A 23,113-nucleotide genomic window follows, 5' to 3' on the forward strand; every position below is an offset into this window, starting at 1 on the left:
GCGCTCACCTGCGCAGTTCGATTACGCTACGGACGTAAATATTAGTGTAAGAGCAGGAACATTTGAGACTTGTGAAATATTCTCGTGTGTGCATTTTCTAAGCCTTCAACTATGTGTATAACAATGCATCAAATTTTTAATTCTTATAAGTTTATTTCCCTTTTTTTATTGTTGCTATTTATGAATAAACAGTACATGCATACCAACACAAATGATATTTTTTTCTCGCTTTACGGTCACCCTAGAAACATTACGGTAAATTTTTTTCAAAATAGGTCCCTCTGAAGAATTTAAATCTGCAATAAAGAAAATCGACCCTGGGCGGTAGCATATGGCAAAAAAAGTCCACCCTGAAAGGGTTAAATTGAATGAATTTATGTTTGAAGAGGTAAGGATAATTCACCATTCTGTGGTCGCTAAGTGCAACTACTGGCGATACTGTTATTAACATACATTCGTGGTGGGCATTTTCGCATCCAATCATAGATAAGTGTAATGGCTGTCACGCTATATCTTTCTTGTAACCAAAGCTCTAGAGGTTCGCAGGTTCAAGTGTCATGCACTTAATTTTTTTCTTACTAAGCGTCTGGAGTGAAAAAATATGCTCCTTGTACACATAATAATAAATTTTAATTATTGTTCAACAATACACAAATTCCTCGAACCAGCAAAAATGGCAGTGCTTTCTGTGTTAAATCTTTCCATAACAATAAGTTTGCAGGTGCGTCACATTTTATGTTTTTCATATCTTTCAAAATGCATTCTATTTCTGACATGTACATAATTGTGTTTTAATGGTATCACATTATTCTGTTAGACTTTTGTTTATGTCTGTATTAAGTAATCTTGTTTAATCAGCGCAAAATGAGACAAACGACGGCACAGAAGGAAGGATGAAGACAGTGTTTGTCTTCGTCCCACCTTTTTTGCTGTCTTTTATCTAGCCTAAGCCTTGATGCTTACACTTCCACAAAGCATGGTACTGTACTTGTACTTTTGTGATGTCTGCTCTACATTTGTTCTTGCTTGTGAGTTTATTTTTTTATTATAAAGCATGTGCCTATAATGAATCCTCGTAAGGTTTGACAGTACGAAAAAGTAAAATAAGTATTGTATAATCACATGAGACTTCATTTAGTTGTATTGTATTTCCCACATTTGTTATAAAATGCTGAAAGGAGTTTCTATTTTTGTTTTTTATGTCTTTGTGCTGTCCTAACTTCAGTCATGACATCTAGATCTGCAAGTTTTCTTTTTATCAGCATGTATACTTGTTGCTATGAACAGTATTCAAGTGTGCTTTATGGACTTTATGACATAAGGTGGCATATGACATAAGGTTTATTGCATTTTGAATCTGGTGCGCGCCCATGTTTATTGTTTATTTGCAGCAGAGCAGCGACAGTGAAATGCATTGAAGCACCCGACTGGTTGTTATAGTTGGGTACTTGAATGCATTCCACTATCGCTGCTTCAAGATGTGTGTGTGTGCGTGTGCACACACACACACACATCTATATATACACGACAGACATACCATCCGAAATACGTCCACCACAGGATCCCATTTGGGATGTCCGATGGATGTACAAGTTTTTTTTTCAATATCCATCGGAAGGCTGATGGATGTCTGTTGGAGAATTGCGATCGTCCATCGGACACCTGTTATATCGGAAATGGATATCCATAGGACATCCGATGGATATCCGTGGTTGCTTGGGTATGTTCATTTTAACAATATAAACCACAATGTAATTATGCAACTGAAAAAGTGAAGGAGAGCTTCTCCTGTTGGAATAAAGAAAACAGCAGGGATCTGTACCTTCACAGAGCGGGTAGTTGTAGAAGCCCTTCTTGCAGCTGTTGCATTTCTCTCCATCAAAGTTTGACTTGCAGAAGCATGTGCCATCGTTGCCACAGGAGATACCAACAGCACCATAAGTGTCACACTCGCAAGCTGGAAGAAAAGCAAGAACATAGTCAAGAACATGACGAAAGTTTGTCTGGTGCAGGTACCATGATGATAAAGACTGGTGTGATCAAGGAACCCGTACGGGCTCTGAAGAATCTGTGTTTTTCACCTTGACTTGATCAGTGACTGCAACTTCGTCATCAAAGCGAGAACATGTGGTGACCATTTGAAGGTTTGCCAACTAGCAGCCCATTTCAAATGACATACTCCTTAAGCAAAGAAGTTGCTTCTGTTGTGTTCAGTTGAGTAGGTCGAATGCAGTTACCATACACCCACAACATACAAGCTGAGCTTCTATGAAGGCACCCTAGATGAAATCACAAGCTCCGTCTGTGCCAGTTGGCTTTTTTTGCCTTTGCCCAGCCTTTCATTTTCAGCATGCACTCAGTGTGTGCTGGTCAAGTAGCTAGCATTACTGCATATCATAGCACAGGGAGTTCAAATGTCCCAATGGACAATAGTACTGTATGTTCACCAGCAGACTATGTGTACCTTGCTACAAATGCACAATGCTACATGCAAGCAACAGGCAATGCACACCCGCAACTTGCAGGGCACAGACTGCAACCCCATTCAAATTGTCCTTTTGTCTGTGGACAGGCAGTTGGTGTGTAATAAAGACTAAAATTGGGTACACTGGCAAAGGGTATACTAGGATTCGAGGTATGTACTTTTGCTATATGCACAAGATATAATCCCGTTTGCTTTTACAATCGTTTTACACCCAATAAACTAGACACACGATAAACAGGACGCAGGGTAATCTTCCCGAGATGTGCACCTGCACGCTGCACCACCTCACCCATAAATAGCCGCGCGCCTATGCTTACATCTTCATTGTGATCAAGGGACCCGTACGGGGCCCGAAACATCTGTTCTTTACTTTTCTTTTATTCTTGGCGAGTGCACGTTTTTTGGCACCAAGATATAACCCTATCCAAATGGTGCCACACGCCATACACTGGTGTTGAGAGGGACGTCAAGAGGAGCGGGAGGGAAGCGGATTTGCTTTCCCGCCAGCTTGATGGATGGCGCTAATTACCTCTGTGTGAAAGGCATGATTTGGTTGCATGTAGTAGTACTGAGGAGTGTGATGGGCACATAACATGGGATGTAGGGAGCCTGCAGACGATGATAGATTATGCACTAATGTCACATAGGATGCATGATAGGCTAGGGGTAATGAACATAGATGAATATGGCTCCAGAAGTCTGGGTAGGGATCACAAACGTATCAAGCTGAGTTCTAGAAGTGAAACAAAAGTAGGAAGGAGGCAAGATGAACAACCAGATGGGATTTTTTACTCGGAAAAGCAGCTGGAAATAGTAACCCAACAAATTCAGGAAGTAATTTCTGAGGATACTAAAACAGAATGGTCATACACAAGTTTAACAGGGCTATTTGAGCTAGAGCTTGCTAAGGTACAAGTCAGGCCTAAAGGGAAAGGAAGACGAAAACCCAAGAGCTGGTGGGATGGAGAGGTCAAGAACGGCATAGAGAAACATCAGGAAGCATTCAGGGAACACAGATATCATAAGCAGAGGGGTGATCGAGCAGCTGATGTAGACAGAAAATGGGATAACTTCTTAAACTGTAAAAGGGAAGCATCCTGTTTGATCAATGAGAAGATTGGAAGAGAGAGGACCCAATGGTAGTCAGAAGTAAACAAAAAGGATAGAAAAGCAGCTAAGAAATTTTGGAAACATCTCAACTCCTCGAATAATAAGACTAGGCTAGAGCATAAGTTTATAGTGACAGCTCAAGGTGTTCCACTAGAAGGGGGTAAGGCAATGGAATATATAAGAACAATGATGACAGAAAAAATGTAAAGAACAACAAAATGTTACATGTACTCTATCAGACAAGGATAGACCTGTTAGTGCAGTGGTTCTGCTTGAACAAAAGCGAGTGGGAAAGGGCAGAGAAGAGGGTTCCTAGTAGCACATCAACAGGAACTGATGGCATTCCAATTACGTTAATAAAGACATTGGGCCCAAAATCTAAGCAAACATTAAGAGTGGTAGTGAGCAAAATGTTAATGCGTGTTAAAGCCCCTGATGGGTGGAGACTAAGCAGGATAAACATGATATATAAGGGAAAAGGGAACAAAGCCAACATAAACAACTACCGGCCCATAACAGTGATGTCAGTGGTTTACAGTGAGGTGATGCAGATCGTAAAGGACAGACTGCAGGCATGGGTGGAGGGTGAGGAGGTGCTGGGGGAATTACAAAATGGGTTCCGGAAACAAAGGAGGTTAGAGGACAATCTGTTCTCGTTGATGCAGTGTATCGAAATAGCAGAAAAGGAACACAGGCCCCTATGTCCAGCACTTCTAGATATAAAGGGAGCCTATGACAGTGTAATCCAAGAGGATTTGTGGGACATAGTGGGCACGCTAGAGGTGGAAGGTGGAGTAACTAATCTTTTAAAGATATCTATAAAAGTAACAAGATGCTTATAAAATGGGAAAGAAAGGTATCTTAGCCTATAGAGATTCAGTGGAGGCTTAGGCAGGGGTGCCCTCTGTCACCTTTGTTGTTCATGCTGTATCTATAAGGATCAGAGACCAAATTAGAGAGGAGTAGACTTGGCTTCAACCTTTCTTTTTTCAAGCAAGGAGAATGGATTGAACAGTCATTACCAGGACTGATGTACGCGGATGACATTGTACTTATGGCAGACAAGGAAAATTTGCAGGGATTGATGGACATTTGCGGTAAAGAGGGAGACACATTAGGTTTAAAGTTTGGTAACAAAAAATCAGCAGTCATGATTTTTAATGATAATCAGTGTGGCGAGCTGGAGGCAATGGATAAGTACAAATATCTTGGCCTGTGGATAAACAATGGGGCTGAGTACCTATTGGAACATGAAAAATACGTAATGACTAAAGGTAGCAGGAATGCAGCTGTGATGAAAAATAGGGCACTGTGGAATTACAATAGGTACGAGGTGGTGAGAGGGATTTGGAAAGGGGTGATGGTTCCTAGTCTGACTTTCGACAATGTGGTCCTGTGCATGAGATCAGAGGTTCGAGCAAGGTAGGAACTTAAGCAACGAGGGGCAGGTAGGCTTGTTTTGGGAGCGCATGGAAATACACCAAATCAGGGGGTGCAGGGTGACATGGGATGGACCTCATTCATGGGCAGGGAAGCTAGAAGCAAGATAGAATTTGAGGAGCAATTGAGAGAAATGGCAGGAAAATAGTGGGCAAGGAAAGTTTTCAATTACTTGTGCATGAGGAATGTAGACATAAAATGGAGGAAGCGAACCAGAAAATCGTCACGCAAATATTTGGACAACACCAGGGAAGCAAGCCAGGAAACTGGTTAAGAAAAAGGTTAAAGAAACAGAGAGGGGTCTGTGGAAAATAGGGATGCAGACAAAATCAGCACTGGGAACATACAGAACTTTCAAGCAGGAAATTGGTAAAGAAAATATCTACGATAATTCTAGGGGAAGCTCTTGGTTATTTGAAGCCAGGACAGGAGTACTGCGGACTAACACGTACAGAGTCAAGCACACAAGGGATAGACACATTATGCGGTGCGTGTGGAGAGGAAGGGGGAACGGCTGAACACCTGATACTTTGCTTTAAAGGGCTTCACCCTACAGTTCAAAGCAACAGGGTGGACATTTTCAAAGCATTGGGGTTCAGGGAAAGTGGAGGAAAAATAGACTTTAAACGGGTAGAAATAACCAAACGAAGTTATCCGATTAGTGGCTAAAATCAAGGCAAGAGTGAAATTTCGCCTTTCATTAAGTACAAAATATATTATTAGTCACGGTTAGGTGGCGTGCGCCCTCGCCTGATTTAAAGGGTTCAGCCTTATCAATCTCTTCATCCATCCAACCTAAGACTGCCACCGAAGCAGCGGAGTTGCTGAGGCCGCACTGTGCCTCCGCCGCTGCTTCCCTCTGCGTGCTCGCATGCTTTTTCCTTCGTCTTCTGACAGATCGGCGCTGTGTTTACGTTCTTCGTCCTGCATTATTAACGCTAGTAATGTCTTATCAAGATGGCGAAGTGATTGCCATCATAATCACGTTGGTGTGATCCCTTCTGTTACAGCATCGCGGCTAACAAAAGACAAGGAGAATGAGGTACTAGGTGTCGCCTTTGTGCCCTTGTATTCAGGGTATGTCTTGTACAGAATCGGATATGGCGCACTGCCTCCAACAACCTTTCCATTGGGACGTCTTGGTTTAGACTCGTCATTATAAAAAAACGAGTGTGAAGAAGACCAAACCAAGCCAACCAAAACAAGCAGTCCGGCTGAACCAGATGCGAGTACGAATAGAGCAGTCGGGCGGGTCCACATGACAGCAGTTTCCTGGGCATACGTCACTGCAGAGGCCACCCTTATTGGTCTCCTATGCTTGCGGGTCGATTGCCGCCACGGCAAACCGCGAGAAATAAACCCAGAATCAATCCCTCCCACAGCGCATGCTTTGCCGCAGCGTGGCTGGGTCACTACGGTGCGACACAGAAATGATGACCTTGCCATTTGAGAGGATAAAATTTCTGTCACAGTTTCTTTCTTTTTTTTTTTAATTTGTGCGCGGCGTTGAGGGGTCTCTCCTAAGCTTTTCCTCTATGGGGTCAGAGCAATGCTGGTCAGAGGCGCCTGCATGATTTGGCACGCTGCTGAGAGCATTGTTGGAGCGTGGTGTGTTCGAATTACCCGTCGCAAATGCTCACACCTTCAAATTACTGGGTGTTTTCGCCCATTGGAATACACACAACTTTGATGGGACCACACCATCACTTCGAATAAACCGGAAGTTCGAATTAACCATGTTCAAATTAAGGAGATTCGACTGCATATACGTGTTCTTTTAATAAACATACTATATAATCTTGTATGTTGTTTTAAATGTGATATAATTAAAGGTGCTACTCATATCACAAACATTGCAGACCTGCAGCAGAATCCTGCTGTTTGCCTGAATCGATACACTGAACACTGAGCAGTTCCACACCCACATACTAATTACGATCTTCAAACGCTCCCCCGTCTTCCCTCTGACATTCCCACCACTTATGTACATCAGGGTACTTTTATGGTAAATAAACTTCTTATCTTATAAATTGGCACCATCTCAACCACTCATAATATAGCCATATAGTCAGAAGAATATCAAGCACTAAGGCCAAGATCACACACACACAAAAAAAGAATGAACTGTAATTTGCATAAAATTACAGTAACTCCTAAATGGCCGGCATGTGCCAGTCAACATTATTTCTGGGTACCAGCTGGATGTTCAGCAAGAGTTGCAAAATCGTTGCAATCTGTCTTTACGGATAGTCAATTTGAATACACTCAGCTATGGCAGACTTACGGTGACATTCGGGGTAAGAAAAGTATCCAGGTGCACATTGGTCACACTGAAGTCCAGTGAAACTAGCCAGGCAGGGGCACCTTCCAGAGGCATCACAGACTTCACTAAGGGAGCCCTTGGGGTCACATTTGCAAGCTGCACAAAAATACAGAGAGCACCATTCAGGTTTTAAAAACAAGACTGAGTGGTGCGCTGGAAGCACATTCATTGCAGAATGTGTATCCAAAGCAGACTACAGCACTTTCAATCAATCAGTCAATCAATCGATGTCTAGCTAACCACCTATGCCGCAGTGCTATCTGTGCCTATCAACTTGAGTCGCTGGATACATGCTTGTGTTCGCGATGTCGTCGTCACTGTATCGTCGTCATTTGAGCTTCGTGATCCGACTCTCATCTCCGATTGTCGCATAACAAGAGCTTAAGCAAGGTGACGTGCATAAGAAGACCTGGGCATATTGGCTATGGAACACCAGGTGGTGACTGCCTCAATACAAACAGCAATTCAAAAGGAAGTTTCCCACGAGTGTTGATTTTCGATCATCGGACAGCAAACCGCTGCCCCATTCTTCCCCACGCTCGCAACTGACTTTGATGCCTTCTCGTATTTACCAGGTTATTTAATCAAGCATCAAGGCCTACTCTTTCATGCTGCACATAGAGTCTGAGTACGACAACGATGTGCCAAACTCCAGCATGGCAGCGTCATTAAAGCGACTCGGATTGATAAGTACGGCTTTTCACGCTAACAAAGAAGCCCTTAGAAGGCTGCAGCTTTGTTAAAAAGTACGTCAAAGTGAACTTTGCATTTCTCAGGGCCTTACTTGAGCAGCTCGAGGATGGCGTACTACTTGTGTGCTACTGCAGGCACAGAGGAAGAGGGATGTGTTCGCAATGATTGAGCAGTCAAGCAAGCCCATACTTTTTCTGACCCTCAGCATGACCAAACTCCACAGTGAGCTCCTGCTCGAAGTCATCGACAGAGTCAAAGAACTTGTTGAGGAGCACCGCTGCAGGGTCGATGCCATTAGCCAGCTACCTGCAAAATGCTTCGCATAACTTCGATTCCCACAAAACGTGGGATCTGCTTAATTCTTTTTCGTATTAAGTATATGGTGGGTGAGAAAACTAGGCGAAACTAAATACCTCAGTTTCCAAGAAAGCACTCTTGTGGTAGTCATTCCCAATTTCATAAATGTATTGTTTTGTTTTAACCCCCGCACAAGTTTACAGCTGTGTGATGGTAGACAATGCCAAACATCACACAGTAGTCTTGAAGCCTAACTTCAGCTTCAACTTAAAATTATCTCCTAGGCTAACTAACTAAACTAAACTACACTAAAGTAATTACTAAGCTAACTTGAAACGAACTTCTTCAAACTAACTTCAAAGCTATACTCCATCTCACAAGCTGGTTGCAGCACTTCGGAAGATAGATGAATTGTTTGCCAATAGGAAAACTGAATGCCCCTCGAGATGTGCTCATCTGTGCTGCTTTGTCTGCTCAGCGTTCGCTTGCCGTCCTGTTGCATGCTCCATGGTTGGTGGGTTGATGAAAAAAATGTTTCGACGCCGTAACCATAAGCTACATTTACATGCATGCAACATCAGGGCTTCACTTTACCTGTATGCTTTCCCTGCAGTTACTTTGCAGCCTCCTTAGCAAGTAGCACAGGCGAATGTCTTAACAAATTTTCACCTGTGTCACAGCATCTACCCGGTGTCTACTTGGCACTTGAGCGGAGTAGTAAATTAATGATGCAGTGAACAATTAGACATTTATAGCATTTAGCATCGTCAACACATTACCAAAGCTAATGCTATGGTGCCATTTGCGAACTAGAAATAAAACGCAGTTTTACAGCTCGGTGCCGTTTCTGTAGTCCTGGCAGCGTGAAAACGAACGGCCGATCTCAATAATTATAACAAAACATACCTAATCATTTGACCAGAGCTTGAGATGAGACTTAGCGATAACGGATTTTGCTGCTCGTTTCTTGCTGACAGGGCCGAGAGCCAGTAACGTGCGAATTTGGATCGAAGTGGGTGGTCAGTGCTGTATGGGTGCTGCCATGTTGCCACGATTAGGGCAACATTGTGGCAACATGTAACAACGGCGGTAACTGCCACAGTAATTCTCGGTATACAACGTGCATGCGCAAAGGTACTAACATGTCCTGTATCACTGTACCATATCATATAGCGAGCAAAAAAAAAAACAACTCTCTAGTGTAGCTAATAATTAGCCAGTTATGCCCGGAACTATATACTGCTGCGCAAGGATGTTGCTTATGTACCCCTCGTATCTTCAGCAGTGCTGCAACCACCATGTGAGATGGAGTATAGTCATAAGTTCATAATTCCGTAGACAATCTGCAAAGTTTAGCCATCAAGCTGCACATTTCTGACAAGCTATATTCAATCTTCAGTGCTTCAGATTGAACAGAATTTGGGTCAGAAAAACAAAGAACTATATGACACCTCTATTGTTGCGATGTTACTTTTTTGACAATTAATCTCAACTGTTCTTAAACGTTTACCACTGACACAGATCTATGGCTGTGCAGTAGTGGGCAACATCCAATGCGCTCCTCGTGTTCACCGCTCAAAGGCAACTCACGGATGCAGTTGGGAAAGCCATAGTATCCCAGTGCACACTGGTCACATCGTGCCCCTCCATACTCCGGCTTGCACAGGCACTGGCCAGTCTGGTTGCTGCAGACATCGTCCAATGTACCCGTGGTGTCACAGGCACACACTGCAACGTCCGTCATCAAACCAAAAGTGTTAACTACTATCTGCTGGTTATAAATGTGTAAAGCATTCAGAAAATGCTATTTTCCCTTCTTGCATGCTTGAATAAAAAATTTATCACACATTCCAAATATATATGGTGTGTGAATGTACTATGTTCACAACTTGTGTGGGAAAAAAATGGAAAACAAGAACCATGTGCCATGTACCATTTATAATTATTTCACATAATATCTGATTCATGTTAATCAATTTTTACAAATTAGCACATCCGGTATGGTTTCAGGCAAACAGAAAAATAGTTTGTGCTCTGAAAGTATAGAAAAAGGGGTGACAGAATGAAAGGGTGGATGACGGGAGAAAAAGAAAGAAAGAGCAAGGATGAAAATTTGAATATTTGAACAACACTGCACACTAAATACCCCTGGGAGAATCAAAAAGAAGTTTCACTATAACTGTGAAACACACACACACAAAAAGCAGGCAGCAAATGTGGTTTAGCATATTTCTCTTGCTGGCAGCAGATATTGTATAGAACTGACAGCAAGTATCCTATACAGTAAACCTCACTATTACAAGCAGTGATTATGGATTATCTGACATAATGAAGTAAAACTTAAATTTGTTTTTGTTTTTTTGCCGATGACAACACGCAAGTTTACTAGAATGTGAGCTATAATGAAGGTATTCTTTTGTCAAATGCAATTTCATTATAACGAAATATGACAGCGTTATGGGCAACAAAAAAATGTGCAGGAATAACATAGCTTTATGTGCTGAGCCATTACCACTCTTGCTTTCAATGCCTGTTAAAGTGCAGTGTGGCTTTATGGCAATAATTATCACTATTGTTATTTGTTTTGAACGCATATACACAATTAACAGGAAAGGGTAAGCGAGAAGCAGGCTGGCAACTGCCACCGGAAGGGGCACAACGCCTGCCTACTCTTCTGAAGGGAGGTGACAGCAACACAGAAATGGAAGATAGGAAGGAGGGGAGGAAAGAGGAAAGGAAGAGCAACAGGACAAATCTAAAGACTAAAGTAGAACACAGTACAGATCACACATAGTAGGGCCGGTCACTGAAGGTCACGCTACAAACGTGAGCCTAATTAAGTTATTTCTAGAAAAGTAAGTAGGGCACGATGAGCATGATCACGTTTAGATGCACAACCACTGGGATATAAACATTGGTCGAGTGTCGCACACCGCAGGCCAAGGAGATGATAGTTTCTCACTAGCGACATGCGCTGCGCACTGAAAGCGGGACACTGAAATATAAGGTGCTGAAGTGTCTCGCAGCAGCCACAAGATGTACACAATGAACTTGCCACACGTCCTTGTCTGTATAAACGTTCCCGCACGTTCAATGAACAACATATTATGATGCATTCAAGAGCTTTGCAGAGAGTGAATCTGCTTTTAGAATTGCATACTGGTAAGCTAGTTGGCAATACACCTTGTTCAATGTAGTGCAGTCAGGGCAAGCAGAACAACAGAGCAGGTGATGATATGGTGCCACGTCCTTGCTTCTAGGTCATCCTGTGTGCACTGTTTGTACAATGCTGTACAAAATGACAATGAACGGCAAGGCAAGATATGCACATACTACACAACGAGTGATATATGAATTTAAGTGTGATTCCCATGCAAAAAATATATGGTAATGCCACAGCCAGCATAGAAATGAAGAACATGTTTCTCACATTTGCAAGACGGGTAGTCATAAAAGCCCACTTGACACTCCAGACACTGACGTCCTCCGTAGCTGTTGCGACACTGACACTGCCCTGTGGTGTCGTCACAGGTTCTGCCCAAGGAAGCCGTCGGGTGGCAGTCACAGGCTACATGCAGATTGGCAAAGACATCAGCGTACTGTGGACATGTGCAAAGATTACTTATAAGTGGAAAATCAATGAAAAACAGGAGACAATCCTGTGTATTCCATACAAGTTAAAAAATATTCGTGTTACAACATGTATAAAACAAGCAAAAAATGCTTCAGAAAAATAAATGCTAAATGGCATATGCTTCAATAATACCAGTGTTCTTGTGTAAGCATTAGATTTTTGCAGCCATCTCTTTCACATAAAATCATTTCACAAAGCCTCTCTCAATCTAAGTGGTCTCAACAAAGCAGCTCTTCTGCAAATGTTCCAAGTTGCATAAGTGACTTGTACAGAGCTATTACAGAGTATATATTGTGCTCACGTTGGCAGTGTGGGAAACCATAATAGCCCGGAGCACACCGGTCACAGTTCTTTCCCTCATAGTAAGGGCGGCACGGACACTGGCCTCCATTCACCTGAAAAAAAGAAAAAAGGCATTAAAAAAAAAGGAAGATAATTTGTTACACTCAGTGGTCTTTCAGAAGTTAGAAACACATTTCACAAGCCAAAGGGTGCCAACCTCATTGTTGAAATGTGGTAGCAGATATGAAGGTGCCATACAGTACTCATATGTCTTTCAATTAGGTGCTTAAATAGATTGTTCCTATAATGGAGATTCTAGCAGTAGAAAGCTTTTTCAGTGCCCACATTATTTTTCAGACAGTGGAATAATACCCACAGATCGTTTTCTTTTGTCAAGAGCTCTAGGATATTGTAACATTAGCATTTTAATATATGGGTACTCGCTCATTATATTACTTTAATGTTTAGGGTCAATCTGAAAACAGTAAAACAGCCCTGCAGACTTTGGGTCAAGTGCGCTAGTGACATCAGCAGTGTTGATTGCAACACAAGAAAACTGAACGTAAAAGACTGGCGTTAAAGTTAATCGCATCCACCTACCACAGCTAAAATGGTCTAAAGTGTAGGTTCCACATGGTATGGATGCTTCTAGTAGCATAGTCTCCACTGACCTGACAGACACGACCTTGAGTGCCTTCTGCATGGCAGTCACAAGGACGACAGGTTGGATAGCCATAGTAGCCTACATTGCACTGGTCACAGTTTGGTGGCAAGAACTCCGGCCGGCATTCGCACTGACCCGACCCTTCTGAACAGTTGCCCGAGGAATAGGTCGGGTCACACTGGCACGCTGCACAGCACAGGCAAGACACATTCATTCAGTCCTTGTGGTGTGAAATTTCCAGTTCACAAGTATCACAGGTTTCAAAGTTAAAATCAATGCCCTACTACTCCACAGCACAAGTTGTGAAATTGCATGCTCCTTTTCCACATGGTAAAACATACAAAGAATAAAAAATTCTTAAGGCATCTGGCTTTCTAGGCACAGTAACAAAAAGTGACATCAGCAAAGTGTTCAGATTCGCAGCTACTTTTACAAACATTGCCTATGCAACACATGTCAAAAACGTCAGTAACATATAATGTAAGTTAGTAAGAAGTTACACCAAAGTACTGCTTCAGAAAGAAACAGTTAACTTCTCTAAAAAATTAGGCCACACAGGTTTTGATAGTTTTTCTTTAAACACCATAATTATTGACAACACAATAACATGAGTAAAATCACAGGTAGTATTCCAGCTTTCATATGCCTTGTTAGTTGCAATGTTAAAAATGAAGGGCCAGAGGACTTCCCACATGCACACATGATGATTCACTGAAGTTCCTATGTGCACATAGGACACCACGTACGTTGACAGACATCGGTGGCATTCAAGGGCTTGTTGTAAGGGCGATAGAAGCCAGGCTTGCATTTGTTGCAGTTTATGCCTTCTGTGTTGTGCTGGCAGTTTTGGCAGACTCCACCTCCATCATAAATGCCATGGATGTTCAAACTCAGCTGCTGTTCATCCACTTTTTCATCATAGTAGCAGTCGTTCGAGTGTCCAAAGCAGTTGCAGGCTGCACATCAATTAAAACAGTACTGATTCATCATGGAATCAAACATATTGCAAAGAGAACTATTGAGAGGCAAGACTCATCACTCTGCTACAACTGACATTTCTGAGCACAATAAGGCGACAGAAGAAAATGTTTTGCATACTGAAATTTAGCATGTGGTCCTCAGTTGCATGCTGTTGACCGTAACTGTGACAAGTGAAAATTCTAGCAAGCATAATTCCGGTTGCTTCTACTATTGCCATGGAAAGAATGAAGCTCCCAATGAGACCAAGGGGGCCAGCTGAAGTATCAGACAATGATCTTACTGCCCTGATGTGCTGCTCAAGACTAAAACATGGGAGTTGAAGCTTCCATCTTGAAGCTCAAGTTATCTGCAGTCTGATACATATGTGTACAGGGTCTATAGAAAAAGTCATACAAACATCTGTGTGGATCAGTCTAACAAAAGCTAGCTATGGAATGGTATTTCCAAGAGCATGAGACATAGTAGCTGCATCACAACATCTTCAACAGCTTCAGCTTGCATCTCTGTCCTACAGACAAAAGGGGAGCTAGACCATGTGGGTAATGGTGACTTGCAGCAATTCAATATTTCACCTACTCTAAACAACTACTGTCGGACCTCAACATAACGAACCCAGATGTACAATGAAGTAAATCAAAATTGCTTCTTGCCGATATCAGCATACAACGAACATATGCCTATCAAGAATATTGGATAAAACAAAAATACCTTCATGTCAGATGTGACTTCACTATAACAAGCTTCCACTGTACCACACATTTTCACTTCAGTTTAATCTTGCATTGATTATATATATCTTTCAATATGCGGAGAAATCAGTGGACTGAACAGTTGAAGAATCACAGAACAAATATAAAACAATCTCTGCATACCCTTCACAATAAATGTGCTACATTACATGATGAACAAGCCATGTTAACTAAATGTATGAGCTGCATCTTTTCACTGGTAATAGAATTCCCTTCCATTGCCACAGTGGCATGATACCACAGATGCAGGCAAGATAGTAGCACTGACTGCGACTGCTCCTTGCAACAGCATTTTCCACTACAGTATAACGCATTGCAAAGATTGTCTTGTTGCACTAATTTCTTTAGAGAAGAAAGGAAAAGAAAAGCCAGCAGTAGCCTTACAAATATTATGTCTTTGTGAACATAAATGTTAACTTCAATGTTACATTCTCAAGCAGAGTCGTGTTTGTGAAATAGTGTCACATGTGCTTTATAAGTGTTCGCAATTTTAACATTATTTTGTTGTGTTGTTTTCCTGTTTAGATGCGAAACTACTGCTTATCATATTTTATTGTGTTTATATCCTTGAACCCGTACTAGTTTTTAGGCTATGCATTCAATGATGATCAAGTTCCGTTAACTTTATAAGCCTTTAACCCTTTAACATTTAACACTGACAGATAAACAAAACATACAATCATTCGTTCTTTAATTCTGGGCATTTTGACTGGCCACAGTACCACTAGGCATCATAGCGTCTTGTACACGTTTCTGTAATATAGTAACAGTAATAAATATGCATCAGGCTTTATAAAACTCTTGATAATATCCTTACGGTTATGGTAAGTGTGTACATACGTTCACAGACATTGGGGTTGTCAATGCTGGCTCGCTGCCACTTGTTCTGCATGTACCCAGGGCAGCACTGCTCACATTGGTGACCACATGTGTGGTGCTGGCACCTGCAGTTGAGCTTGTACGTGTTTGCTGGATCGGTGATGTCACACGTGTCAGCGTGTCCGTTGCACACGCACCGGCCACCAATGTTGAGATCCTTGATACTGTAAAAGTACTGTGGTAAACAAATATCAACAGGATTAGGGTGACAATAGCAAAAATCAAATCGTAACTACATGTGCATGACTGTCACCCACACGAGTACAGAACAGAAAAAAGTGTAGTCCTATCTGTAGCTAAACGAATCTGAGATTCTAACCAAAAATAAGTAGTGACGGTGCAAGATGGTGTAATCAGAGAAGCCAGTGAGAGAAAGTGGTGAGCTGATTGCAACCCTAGTATCACAACCCAGAACAGCTTAGTATGTAAGGCAGAACATCATTGCAATGTCTGCATTGGATATTAAATAGCTTTGTTGTCATAAAATGATCATAATTGGTAAAATTGATTATTCCCTGTTTTAACATATTGATAAACTATGTGTTTTACCTCACAACTTGTAATTACTTGAAAGTGCTGACAAATGTCAATAAATTACACTACAGGAATGTCTATAACCAAGGAGTATAGAAGTGCATCACCAGATCCACAGCAGTCGCTATCCAATGATAGACTGCATTCTTCGTGAGTAACAGGGCAAAATTATATTACTTAGAGGCCAGTATGTACCTCCATACATATTTATGTTTGACAAATTAGCAAATATAAAATTTTTGCGGGGCACATTCCATGCGAGTCAGAAACCTCGCAGCACACAATTAATAAAGTTCTTCAAAGTCACGCACCCTCCTGGTGACTGTGGGGTCCTGACGTTCGACTGACATCAGGTGACCGAGAAGTGTCTTTGTTCGCAGCAGGCGCATTCGTATGTTGGTTGCTTTAGTCCATTCTTGCAGCACAGGTGAATATGTGAAGTTATCTGCACTCGGACGGCCATTCAGCAGGGAGATGACCATCTGCATAAGTAGTGTTAAAGTAGAAATCTGGTAAGTTGCAGATTTCATACCAACAAGGCTTGTAAACTATATATCTTTCTGTAAACTACAAGCAGTCTTGACTACAGTGCCATAAATTTTTAAGTATGGTTCTAAATAGGATATAGAGCTTGCTCGTGGATTTGCCAAAAATTACACACAGCAGCATGTTTCTAGTGAAGGCCTACCGCCGTGCAAAAATTATGAAAGAATCTAAGCAAACTGCATATATTGCTTTGTTTTAAAATATATTCACAGTAGTGTACACACCTTGAAACCATGAGAAGAAAGCTTCATTGCATGTTTACTTACAAAAGAATAAATATTTCAGGTGGTTAGCTGTCTTTGTGACCTATAGGGTAAAGCTCATTTTGATTGTATGGAGTGCTAAATTACAGGCAGCATCAGTACTTGCCTCCCCTCCCTCAAGGGGCACCACCTTGGAGAACTTTGTCTCACAAATAACAGAGTCATCACGCTTGATGGAGTCCTCCACATCTGGCCCAAAGATGGTTCTGCAGTCATCGATGCTGTCGGCAAAGTACTGCCAGGCCTTGTAGGTTTTGCCATTGTCGGTCGATCGCTCCAGGACCCACACACCTGGCCGAGGGGAGTTGGCCATTTTAATGAAGACATAGGCAACGTGGAATTCCTGCAAACCACAAAGTATTATGCTTGTTATGCAAATCTGGATCAAGCATGTTGGTCATCCAAGTACGCTTATACTGAGAAACACCATATTCCTAGGGGTGGGCAGTGCAACCTGGACGAAGGACAAAAGGAAGTGGACGATACTGGCTCATATCACCCACCCCTTCCTTTTATCCTTTGTCCTGGTTGCGCTGCCCACCCCTGGGAATATGTTCACCCACCAACTCACCCAGCTTGCTGTGTTAATTGAGAAACACCAGGAAGTAGTGCTCAAAGGAAGAGCTGGTTTGTGTAACCATGACCACGATCATGCCATCCAGTGTGGTAAGCAAGAAATGCCCAAGTAACAGTATACCCAACGGCATTTCAAACATTTCATGCTCCTCTGAACATCCTTTAGGTGACTAAACAACCTTTCACTCAACTATCTTTGACTCATATTTTTTCTTTCTCTTTAAATTCGCTTGTATACCTCTCCGTACACATTCATATCCACATTCACTGTTTGCACTACCTTGCTCATGCTTGCTCCACTGCAGCTGCAGGTGTTCGCTATTGGACACTGCAATCTTCAACAAAATCCAGCAGCGAGCACAGACGCCACACACTAGGTCATGGGGAATCTGTAATTGTGCAAGTGTCCCATTGCCTTGGTGGTGCAGTCAGTTAAGCGCAACTTTAAAAATTATTAAAGTGTCCGTCTTGAAATGCATTTGTGTTCCAGTTAACTTCCAAGAAACCAGTGTTTTATGCATTGAAGCACAAAAGTAACACCAATGCATTTCGATATGGACACTTTGAAAATTAATATCTCAAAACTGGTGCTGTCCAGATAATTCTTTGCAAGTGGATATGCCATTCGAACTCAGAAGCAATACTTTGTAGATTGAAATATGAGGCGAAATTAATTAAATTAAAAGTGGATTAGCGTAATTACGCTAATTTTTCAATTGAAAATTTTAATTTCTTGTAGAAGTAATGGCCGCCTCATCGAGTAATTTAGATTAAGGGTTATCTGCCATAGGCAATCTAAAAGATGTGGTGCAGCCAGAAAAAACGCACCTTGTAGAACGATGGATGCCATTGCTAGATGTCATTTCACGAACACGCGGGGACATATACGTCACCGACAGATGCCGGTGGCATTGCGCGGAAACCATAGCGGCATCTCAATTAGGGCTAACTAGCCAACGCGTCGCAACACGGCGGCCTCGTCGAGGAATTGGGGCCAATTTGCCGCATCCGGCGCCATCCGCGCGCTTCCGCTGGCGACGTCGACCGCAAGGAAACCGCTGCTCAGGCGAGACAAATAGCGGCGCCAGTCGGAAGCGGGTGACGTTGATGCGCGCTTGCTTAAGGTTTGTTCGATTCAGAAAAAGGTGCACGGCACCTCAAACGAAAAAGTGCAGGGGGTGCCGGGCTGCACCCACCCGCTGCAAGGTTCAAGGGTGCAGTGCACCGCGGCGGCACCTTGCATTGCACCCCGTTCAATCGAGCACGGGGGTGCAGGGTGCACTGCTGCACCTTGGGGACTCGAGGGTCTAGGTGCAGTGCACCGTGAATAGGTGCAGAAGGTGCAGAGAATCTTGGCTGAATCGAATAGACCTTTAAACTTGCGTACTGTCACTAGCAAGTATCATCATCACCATGACTATTCGGCAGAAGTGGCTGGAAAATGATAGTCTACTTAATTATTTGTCGCGGTTCTGTGGATAGGATTCGAACTGAGGTCTGTGACGTGTGAGCCGATCGCAGTGATCGCACGTTGCTCAATGAATACAATTCTGATCGCGTTGCTCAGAGTTGTACTGCCTTCACTATCGTCGTCATCATGCGGTCGACGTGCAGTCGTTTCTTTGGGTGACACAGAATTAAGGCTTTATCTTTGTTTTGAATGCAACTTCTAATTCAAGAGAACTTCAGGCGGCGACAGCGATTAGTTGCATGCTGTGGAAACCGTTCCGGTTCAAGGAACACATGCGTCAGAGGAACGCGTATGTGAGCAACGTTCGCAAAGGTTCGAATTCTAACGAAGTCGGGAAGGCGCCCCAAATCGCTAATAGAATGAAGTCGCTTCCACAGCATGCCGGATCAAATATGGAAGCGCTATATGAGCCGAGGTTTCAGAACTGGCGGGTTTCCTGCTACTCCCTATGAACCGTGCGAGTTAGGTCAACACGGAACGACTGTTAGCGGATTAATAACGGAATTATACATGAATGTACAGAGAGCAACGTACACCCACTCCGTGTGCGCGTTTCTTTGTTCTTTTTTCTTTATTTAAACAGCGGCATTAGTATAAGTATCGAGTAAGCAACTTGCATCTTAGCGCGTGCGTGCACTATACACATTTCGAACAGTCTCCTGCAATCCTGGCTCCCCTTGCAAGAAACAGAAAACAACAATTTATCACTGAGAAGAAATTAAAATCTTACTGTTTTGATGACACTCTACACCGGAAAAAATAAAGGTCTCCCATATATTCTTACACGAAAAAGAAACATTAAGAAAGCGGAGTTACGCAACACACACTCTTTAGAAAAATTTACGCCCTTAGGGTCGTATCTTGTCCCACATCGGTAATCGTCATCTGTCTTGCCCGCATTTCCTTTCTTTAACGCTGCGAGCCCGGTACTTCCCATTCACGAACGGCATGCATTCACGAACAGCATGCTCCCTTAGCGCGCGCTAAGGGAGTCGAAACAGTGTCGCTTTCACTCTTACACTCTAAGAAAAGTTTGCACCCTTTGAGTCGTATCTTGCCACACAATAAACGTCATCTGTCTTGCCCGCATTTCCTTTCCTTAACGCTGCGAGCTCGGTAAATCCCAGTAACGAACGGCATGCGCGTTATCAGCATGCCATAGCATTCCCGACAGGAAAGTAGAGGGCGCGGCGTTTTCAAGAAAGGAAACGCAAGCAAGGCAGATGACGAATATCGTTGTGTGGCAGAGATACACCCCAAAGGGTGCAACCGTTTTAAGAGTGTTCTTGAAAACACGGCGCTGGCTACTTTCCTGTAGAGAATGCGTCACAATGATAACGTGCATGTGGTCCGTGACTGGGAAGTACCGGGCTCGCCACGTTAAAGAAAGGAAACGCGGGCAAGACAGATGACGATTATCGTTGTGGGACAAGATAAGCCCCAAAGTGTGTAAATTTTTCTAAGAGTGTGGCAAATATACACCCAAAGTGTGTACATTTGTTTAACACTCTACACTCTTAAGCAAAATTACACCCTTTTGCCACACAACGATAATTGTCATCTTTCTTGTCCGCATTTCCTTTCTTTAACGCGGCGAGCCCGGTACACTCATAGACAAAGGTACACCCTTTCGGGTGTATATCTGCCGCACAACAATAATCGTCATTTGCCTTGCTTGCGTTTCCTTTCTTTAAAACGCCGTGCCCGCTACGTTCCTGTCGGGAATGCTATGTCATGCTGATAACGCGCATGCCGTTCGTTACTGGGAAGTACCGGGCTCGCAGCGTTAAAGAAAGGAAATGCGGACAAGACAGGTGACGTTTATTGTTGTGCGGCAAGATACAACCCAAGGAGTGTTATTTTGTTTTAGAGTGTACTTCCCAGTAACGAACGACATCCGCGTTATCAGCGTGACATAGCATTGCCGACAGGGAAGTAGCGGGCGCGGCATTTTGAAGAAAGGAAACGCAAGCAAGGCAGATGACGATTATCGTTGTGCGGCAGATATACACCCCAAAGGGTGTAAACTTTTTTTAGAGTGAAGGGTGTACTTCCAAGTCACGAACGGCTTGCGCATTATCAGCGTGGCACAGCATTCTCGACAGGAAAGTGGCGAGCGCCTAGTTTTCAAGAAAGGAAAGCAAGCAAGGCAGGTGACGATTATTGTTGCGAGACAAATGCACACCCCAAAGAGTGCAACTGTTATAAGAGTGTTTATATAACGTCTCTGCGCGGCAACTCGTGAGAAATCTTTTATAGCCCTATCGGCTACAGTGAATATTTCACGACTACAAGTCATTGCAATTTGTTTTACCACTGAGCGCCAACGGTTCTGGAGGACAGCGGTTGTTCGTTATATTTGACAGTTTCGTTTCAACTAATGGTTCATGTTATGATCTGTACGTATGCACTGCACGCCACGGGAGCACACACTAGTTATGGCTACGGTGCACCGTATAGACGTCGTACAACATGCGCAGTGGCGCATACGCTGGCCCGCTGGCTCGCTGAGCTATAACTCTCTATTGAAAGGAGAGCCATCTCATCACCATAGCTTATGCAGTTCCAGTGTTCATCAAATCTGGACGAACGGCTGCCGCCCGGCCTGGAATGCACATGCTACTACACCCGAGGCATTGCACCGACGCGGGTGCTTCGTTTCCACCTTCGAGGCAGAGAGACAAGAGATACTAGAAAGGCGGCGTCAACGCTCAGGCGATAAGTTGTAGACCCTAATCAAGGCGCTAAGCAGCGTACAAGGAGAACGCAGTGCTTGCGGTCGGCGCCGCAGAGATAAGCCAGCTGCTTCATGAGAGCCGCGCGCGCAGTGACCGCTTCTTCGGTGTCCGATTCGGAGACGTTCTTAGCGCGACTTCTCACATTGCTCGCCACGACAGTACCTCGACGCCGCGCGATCTCGTTTTATTTCGCGGTCGCTGCAAACGCCTTCGCGTGACAGTGCGCTGTGGAGACGGTGGGGGAGCGCCGACGTCGCACGGGAGTCGCATTTCAGCGACGATGAAGACCCGTGAGAAGATAGCGACCGCCTCAGAGGCTGCGTATACGAGCCGCCGCCGATTACGACATGGCGCGTACGGCCGGCCGGCCCGCGACGCGCTGCCACGCTTTCCTTCCGACCTCTGCATACAACGACGCGTTGCTTTATGTTTTAACTCGCCCTTTGCGTGGTTTGTGCGCAATTAAGTTACCGTATTATTTGTTCGAACTTGCGCTTCAACGTCATGGTGGCTATGTTACATATATGCTTGTGGAAACATACACACAGCTTCCTTATACTGGTTCTCGCTGCATTTATCACTCTATCTACAACATCAAAGAAACTGCACGGTCGTTCGCACCGCTAACGTGAATTTAAGGAACACTCACGCACAAAAAGCGAGAAAAAAAAAACGGTTAGCGGCGTTAAGTTGTGCTGGCACACGGGCAATATACGTACGTAGCAATGTTAGACAAGCCCAGCTCGAGCATAACCCTACATATTCCCTCCATTCGTTAGCCGACGCATACGCGTGCTTTACGCATTTCTCTACGTGTACGTGACGAAACATATATATCGGGCGGCGGAACATTTTCATTAAATTTATTATCTCGGAGAAATATGTGCGCCTATACAGTTTTCTTCTTCGTTCACACTACATACAGATTGTATTAATAGCTATCAGTGTAGAGGCATTTCTAAAGCTTTCCTTGCGAACCCTTCTAGACTTTGCTGACCTGTTTAGAAAAGGTTTATACCAACAAAAACGAGACAAATATTTCAAGTCTCCACGGATGGCACAATACTACCAGGACGACAACGTATACAAAGGACCGAGCTCTGTATACTTGGCACGTTTTCCCAGAAATGTTCCAGTCCACACAGTCTCACCAACATATGCAGGGTGTTTCAACGAACACTTTCAATTTTTTCTTTAATTCACTTGTGGCAGATAGCACAATTCTAGTCCATAAGCTGGTCTACTCGAAGAGGCAGACATTATTTGCACAAAAAATTGAAATGCATAATCGAATAATTAACAAAACTCACTAATTAAGTTTCTAACTAATTATCTTATGGCACATATTGCAATTCACAAATTCTAGAGGGTGAGACTGCGAGGCGTATCTATTTGAAAAGAATTGTGTGGGTGACACCATTTACGAGGTATGCGCCGTCAAACTTGCG

At 43.3% G+C, this 23,113-nt stretch overlaps 1 protein-coding gene and 1 pseudogene across 2 annotated transcripts in view; one reads left to right on the plus strand and one right to left on the minus strand.

Moving 5' to 3' along the window:
• LanA (laminin subunit alpha) overlaps window positions 1-23,113 on the minus strand; it is a 137,521-nt gene that overhangs the window by 102,136 nt on the left and 12,272 nt on the right. For both annotated transcript variants that reach the window (XM_055068499.2, XM_055068498.2), the window contains exons 4-13: window positions 16,987-17,223; window positions 16,383-16,553; window positions 15,499-15,712; window positions 13,675-13,884; window positions 12,936-13,114; window positions 12,284-12,377; window positions 11,779-11,916; window positions 9,939-10,076; window positions 7,320-7,454; window positions 1,823-1,957 (exon numbers count right to left, since the gene is read on the minus strand). In XM_055068499.2, coding sequence (XP_054924474.1) covers window positions 1,823-1,957; window positions 7,320-7,454; window positions 9,939-10,076; window positions 11,779-11,916; window positions 12,284-12,377; window positions 12,936-13,114; window positions 13,675-13,884; window positions 15,499-15,712; window positions 16,383-16,553; window positions 16,987-17,223 — 1,651 coding nt within the window. The remainder of the gene's footprint in view (window positions 1-1,822; window positions 1,958-7,319; window positions 7,455-9,938; window positions 10,077-11,778; window positions 11,917-12,283; window positions 12,378-12,935; window positions 13,115-13,674; window positions 13,885-15,498; window positions 15,713-16,382; window positions 16,554-16,986; window positions 17,224-23,113) is intronic.
• LOC140213160 (uncharacterized) lies at window positions 4,626-5,721 on the plus strand (annotated as a pseudogene).

Source organism: Dermacentor andersoni, chromosome 9 (genome assembly GCF_023375885.2).
Source record: "Dermacentor andersoni chromosome 9, qqDerAnde1_hic_scaffold, whole genome shotgun sequence".
Taxonomy (NCBI): Eukaryota; Metazoa; Arthropoda; class Arachnida; order Ixodida; family Ixodidae; genus Dermacentor; species Dermacentor andersoni.